The following is a 7,067-nucleotide window of genomic DNA, read 5'->3' as shown; positions in this document are numbered from 1 at the left end:
ACATTATCCTCCTTCTTAAATATGTGGGTGTTGTGAGCCTGCTCCAAGCCAGAATTTTGACCTTACTCTCAAATGTGAAGGAGAGTAAAAATGGAAGACAACTCCACAGGTGGGAAAATTTCCATTATTATAAGAAAAATTTTGTGTTTCAGTTAAGATAACTGTAGCATCTAAAAAAATTCATCAAAAAGCCTTCTGAAATGATTTGGAAAATAGGTACATAAAAAGAGATGGAGCAATATTACTCCATGCAATGAAGAACATCTTCAACAAATAGACAGTCTCTAAGACCTCACAGTATGAACTTGATGAGAATTTACTTTATTACTACCCGACCTACAAGACACTCAACAACATTTATTACTGATATTGCTATTGTGTTCTATCAGCAGTACTAGAGTTAGAAAAAAGCATGGGCAGGACAGATGAGAGCACCGAGTGTTTAAGAGGCAATTGTTTAGGCAAAATACAAATGCATCTGTTGTGACCCATTTGTTATTTGGAAATTTACTACATTGAGTTCCATTAATGAGTATCTGCATGTGAAAATAACTTCTATAAAATTTACCTATTTTGATAGAGATATAGTAGAACAAATATAGCAAAATGTTAATTGACTAATCTTGATGGTGTGTGTATTGATTAGCTCATTTTCATGCTGCTTATACCGATATATCTGAGACTGGGTAATTTACCAAGAAAGAGGTCTAATGGCCTCACAGTTTCATGTGGCTGGGGAGGGCTCACAATCATGGCAAAAGGCAAAAGGCATGTCTTACATGGAGGCAGATAAGAGAAGAGAGAATCAAGCAAAAGGGGTTTCTCCTTATAAAACCATCAGATCTTGTGAGAATTATTCACTAAACAAGAACAGTAAGAGAGAAACTGCCTTCATGATTTAATTATCTCCCATTGGGTCCCTCCCACAACATGTGGGAATTATGAGATTCAATAAGAGATTTGGGTAGGGACACAGCCAAACCATATCAGTGGGTTTTCACTGCAGAATTATTTAATTTTATCTGTATATTACAGCAGTTTATAATAAAATTTTTGAAAAATTAACCTGAGCTATAAGTGTATACACACACACACACGTATACATACACATGTATGTGTTTGTATATATATAAACAATCCATCCATATATGTGTGAGTATATATGTATATATATTTATGTGTGTAAAAAATATATATATATATATTTATGTGTGTGTGTTATATAAACAATCCAACTCTATCTGGCTCCATAAGTTTCCTTTGATACTCATGTGAATTCCAGTCAGTTTAGAAGATAATTATGCAGGGAGAAAAAGTTGCTTTCTTACTACAGGAAACTTAAACTTTGTCTCTTTTGATGCCATAAAATTGCTTGTTTGATTAAAAGAAACCATTTATTATTTTCAAACTTCTCCTTCTTCTAAGTAAGTTGAAGAGAAAATCAAACACAATCCAGAACCACTAAATCTGAAAGTCCTAGAATTGGAAGTAATTGGAAAAATGGTGTAGTTCATCTCTCCTCCCAAAGTTGAAATTTTCTTTAGAACTCTAAAATATTTATCCTGAACTTCCTTATACTATTTCTGCTCTCTATAACTAAACAGTTCAAATGATATCTTTCTTCTCCATAGTGATGCCCTTGAGAAGATGCAGCCAATGACCATAACACTCCTGAGCTTGTGCTTTTCTGAGCTTACATTTCCTACTGTCATAAATCTACTTCATGCTTTATGGTCTCTACACCTCACATTATCAAAGTTATCTTTTGGACATACTCCAATTGATTCAAGGTTCTCTTATTTAGAGAAAACAATCTTGAAGACAATATTCCAATGTCTAATAACATTGAGCTTATGACCAACTAAAAATCCCAAGGTGATTTTCCCATGAGCTGCTGTTTGACGTAATAACTTGAAGCAACAATGCCTATTGTGTAATGTTATTTCTTAAACATGAGCTCTACTGTCTCCTGTTACCTCATAAAAATGCATTACTTGTCATCATTCATCTTGATGAATACTGTATGCATTCATTACTACTAATGACAAATATTCAATGCATTTTTACTTGCTTTTAAAAGATAATTTAAGGTAAATAATTGACACATAAATCACTTGAAAGTTTCTCTTGTGGCCATATAAACGTGGAGAACAAATAATACTAACTAAAGATAAGCCATCCCTTAACAATAAAAATGTGAACACAGAATTTACCACTTTCTCAGATGGGTTTCATCATTTTAATTTTCTTCTGGAAGGAAGATATCTAATACACAGATATTAAAGTTGGAATATTTATGGGAGTTGGGGCATGGGTGGAGCTAATTTTGAAAATGACAGTTTATTCAAGAAGCAATAACTTCCAGTTTGTGAAAATTACTCTGTAATTTATTAAAGACAGTGACAGTGTGTGCCAGTTAGGGTGAAGAATTTTTCCAATATATAACATGGTGGTAGTGAGCACGGTTTCTTTGAAGAGCACCTACTGCAGAGTTAGGCTTAACTCCACCCAACAGCCAAGTCTGAAACAACTGGCGGTACCATGAAGGCTTTCATTTTCTTTCTCTTCATGCTCCTGGCCATGTTCTCAGGTAAGAAAGTCACAGTCAATAGCTTTCCTTCCAAATCTCAAAGCAAAGAATTAAAAATGTTAAGTGATCTAGCAATACATTGTCAAAATATTTAAAAATAGGCAATCCATTAGACAGAGAAATGGAAGAAGGTAAATTTCCAACAAAATAAATGTAGATCCGGAGTCATAAAAACAGTGACTGAATGAAATAAGAGTGAATAGTTTGGTGTGGCTGAAGAGAAACAGATACAAGGGAATAGGAAAGGCAAGACATTAGACTGGAAAGATGAATTTAGACTAAGGGACTTAGGAGTTTGTGAATGTTCAAGTTCATAATTTGTAAGGAAATGGTTTTGTGATATGATCCTGGGTTGCATGTTAAATAACAATGTGTTCAAATCCTGATTCTTTTTCCCATCCATGTGATTCGAGAAAACTTATTTAACTTACTTGAATCTCAATTTTCTCATTTGCAAAATGGAAATTATTATTCTTTCCTATAGGATTGTTTCAGGAACTATACAGATAATAGCTTTAGTTACCATTACTTGTGTTTTCTTAGGTACTTGACTCTCAACTTACTTTTCTCTATTCCTTACCTCAGTAAAGTTAGGTGATTTTCAGGCATGTAAATTTCTAGCTTTGAGATATAAATTTCTCAAGGTAATAAACAACACAGTTAATATGTTTCTCAAGACAAAAATTATGATAATGAAGCTGATTCTAATTTATCCCCAAATCATAAGCTCCCACTTGACCATCTTTCTTATACCTAGTGAAATGAAATAATAAAAGTAAAGTGCCTCAGACCCCTCTCTTCAAAACTCAGAGTTTTGAGCACAAGAGTGATAATATTCATTTTGTTAAGAAATATCCATCTTCTGGTAATATTAAAAAATGAATTACATGTAAGAAAAGTTGTACAGTAATGCCACTGAGGAGCTGCTGAAGTAACAGAGTCAAGAAAAAAGAAGGAGAGTTAAGTCATAGAATTAGAGAAAAGAGGAGAGCAACAGAGGTGTGTGTGTGTGTGTGTGTGTTTGTGTGTGTGTAAGGGGGAAAAATAGATATTCAGATAAAATTCCTTTATAGAACATATATTTCATATTTCATGATGGCAAGTACTAGAACTACTGTGACCTTCAGTGCCTTGCTAAGTGCTAGAAAGTATTTTGTGATGGAAGAAAGTGTATTAACTAATACCAGATTCAGTGATTATATAGACTGGAAGATGAAGAAGACAGATGAACCAGAAAAGCAATGCTAAGCACATCCTAGAGTTTGTAAAATCAGAAGGGAAGAAATGCAAACTAAAACAAAGCTGAAGATACTTATTTTCCAAGGTTTTAGCTTAAAAAATAGATGGTAAAACCACATTATAATATCTTAATTGCCTCTTATTACTCAAAAATTTACCCCTAGTTTCTATGTCATAAATTTACTTATCTATGTAAGAAATGATGTATTAGGATTTTCATTGATTCATTATTTACAATAGCAAAAGAGGGAAATAAACTACCTGTTTATTACTAGAACACTGGTTAAGTAAATTATGGTAAACCCGTAAAATAGGATACTATGCAACCAGTGAGGGGAAATAAATAAACATGCTCTATATGTATTGATGTAGCAAAATCTTCATTATATTGATGTCCTTGGAGAAAACAAGGAGTAGAACTCTGTGTAGAGTGTACCACCAATTGTGTGGATAATTATATTCATATATGTTTGTAAATGCATAGGATATCCATCAAATAATTCACAAAAACCTGTAAATGTGATGGTGTCTTAGGCATGTTACTTTTACCATTTCCTAGGAAATAGGAAATAATTATGTCCTAGGTAGGAAATTATTTTTGTGGGGGATTTGGAGTAGGGGTACAGACCGGAAAGGAAAGGAGAATAATTTTAAACTGTTTACTCTTTGCATCTTTAGGATTTGGCTCCATTTACTTGTGTCACCTGTTAAAAAACCTGAAAATCATTAATAAAAATATGTTGCCAACTTTTTTTTTCCTATTTCATCCATATATCTACTTTAATTGATTTCTACTTGGTCTTAGTAACTATTACTGAGCAATGTTTTATTCCTAGAACTGAAAGAATCCATACATGTACTCATGTCTCAGCTAAAGAAAATTATTTTTTCTCATTAATTTCTCTGGTTGAATCTTACGTTTCTTATGTACCTCCTCCTCCAGGAAGAAGAAAGGATTCCATACTCTCTGCTTCCTTGATTAGGAGACTATTGTCTAGTTTACTCCTCACATGATAGCATTGATCATTCTACTAGAATATGAAGTCCTACTTATTTGCCCAACTACTAGACTTCTCAGCTTCATGTGGGCAGGGCCATGAATATCTTGTTCATTCCTAGCTCTTTCTAAGGTTCTTTTATAATAATGAATTCTTTAAATGTATATTTTTTGTTAAATTGAATGAATGTCTAAGTTATACCCACAAACCATATCCACACTATACCACAGTTTAGTTAAGCAGGTTGCTAACTACTAAGTTTCTGTGTCTTGAATAGGGCCTTAATCACCTGCAGTAGCATACCATAGCATGCTCAGTGCATACCAATTGATTATCATTTCACTTTACTTAAATTGACTTGAAGGTACAAATGTATATATTTATGGAAATGTAAAGCAGAGCAATTGAAAATTCAAGTGAGACCCTAAGTATACATCTGAAATAATCAACATCTGAATGATTTAAAAATGCATAGATTGAAAAAACTACCAAGAAAGCCTATGCAGAAAACAAAATGTAAGCCTAATTAAAACCTTTAAGAGAACCCCACATTAGGAAAGTGAATAAAGAAAGAGGAATTATCAAGCAAGAAGGAAAGGATGAGAAAAATAACACTTCTACCAAAAATTAAAAAAAAAAAAAAGGATAAGAAGCATAGACCTAATGCGTTACTTTTATACTTAGCTCTTAAGTCACTCCATTTGTTTATTTATTGTTTTTTAGATCCTGCTTACTTTGGAATATAATCTGAAAAGACATAAAACATATACACATATACACAATTATATATATTTCATTAGGGCATAGGTGGGCTTCCCAAATAAGTTGGAGAAGCAATAAAACATAGGTTTTAACAAATAATCATGATATTTACCATTCTCTTAAGTAGTTTGACCAAAACAGAAAGAAGAAATATAACCACCAGAGAGAGCGTCATTGATCCTAGGCCTTTTGTTGGAAATGGTGAACATAAAGCTGATTGAAAAAACGTGTTCTGAAGGAGAAAGAAAACATCTGTTTTGGGGATGGAAATGGAAAGAAATATGGCTACAGATAACATGTATAGAGATGGAAGAGTAAAGAATAAAGTGGGGCTCACGTCTGACAGCCTTTTCCTGTCTGGAAAGTTGATGGCATCACCTTTAAAGTGAAGCTGGAAAATTAGAAATAAAGTACTTGATGTGAAAAAATAAGTTTGTAATGAGCATTGAGCAGAGCCAGTTTGATTCATCAGAAAACCACTTAAAGGAATTGGGGTAGAATGAAGGCTCAATTCAAATAATTCAGACTTTATGATTTAGAAATGGGGCAAGTTGGATTGATTCTCTAATTTTTGAAATCCATGTAGTACAGTAAAGAAAAAAAAAAGGAACCCAAATATTCAGGATATGAGGAAGAATAAGAAGATTTTATCTTGGGGTTTGGTTAAAAAAACAAGAAAACATTAAAAACATACTATATCTTGGACAAATGTTGATTTAAAATTATTTAATGTAAATAACTTTATTTTCATTCTTTCTGGTTATGTTATTATTCCAGCATCTTCAACCCAGATTTCAAACACCACTGCTTTCAAACTAGAAGAGAATTCAGAACCTGCACTTATTCTGAAGAAAAAAAATGAAGCTAACCATCTAGGAGGACAAAGGGATTCTAATGAGCAAGGAGGTAGTTATACACAAGGAAATCCTGGAACATTTAGTCTTCAAGGACAACCAGGATATTTTAACAAGCTAGAGAAACCAAGAAACTTTAGGCCAGGGAGAGCAGGAGTTTTAAACCAGCCTGAGATTTTAAAGGATTCAGGAAAATCTAACCAAAAAGGGAATCCAGAATCTTCTAATATGCAGGAAAAATCAAGATCTTCTAGCCAACTAGGGAAACCAGGGTTTTCTACCCAACAGGGAAATCCAGGGTCATCTGGCCAACAAGGGAAACCAGGGTCATTTAGCCGGAAAGTGATGGTGGGGTCATCTAGCCAACAGGGGAAGCCAGGATCATCTAGCCAACAAGGGAATCTAGGGTCATCTACCCAGAAAGGGAATTTAGGATCTTCTAGCCTACAAGGGCATCTGGGTTTATCTAGCTATCAAGGGAAGCCAGAATCATCTGATCAGCAAGGGAAGCCAGGGTCATCTAGCCAACAGGGAAATCTAGGATCTTCTGGCCAACAGGGGAAGCCAGGATCTTCTAGCCAACAGGGGAAGCCAGGGGCATCTAGTCAACAAGGGAAGCCAGGG

General features: G+C 34.0%; 1 protein-coding gene across 1 annotated transcript in view; it reads left to right on the top strand.

Annotated features, from left to right (window-relative positions):
• Positions 1 to 2,519: 2,519 nt before the first annotated feature.
• Positions 2,520 to 7,067, top strand: part of MARCOL (MARCO like) — a 34,980-nt gene continuing 30,432 nt past the window's right edge. The window contains exons 1-2 of the mRNA XM_026454469.1: positions 2,520 to 2,590; positions 6,367 to 7,047. Of these exons, the coding sequence (XP_026310254.1) occupies positions 2,542 to 2,590; positions 6,367 to 7,047 (730 nt within the window). The 5' untranslated portion in view covers positions 2,520 to 2,541. The remainder of the gene's footprint in view (positions 2,591 to 6,366; positions 7,048 to 7,067) is intronic.

This window comes from Piliocolobus tephrosceles, chromosome 4, assembly GCF_002776525.5.
Source record: "Piliocolobus tephrosceles isolate RC106 chromosome 4, ASM277652v3, whole genome shotgun sequence".
NCBI lineage: Eukaryota > Metazoa > Chordata > Mammalia > Primates > Cercopithecidae > Piliocolobus > Piliocolobus tephrosceles.
Note: the sequence above shows the minus strand (reverse complement) of the source record. Positions and strands in the feature narration are given on the sequence as shown.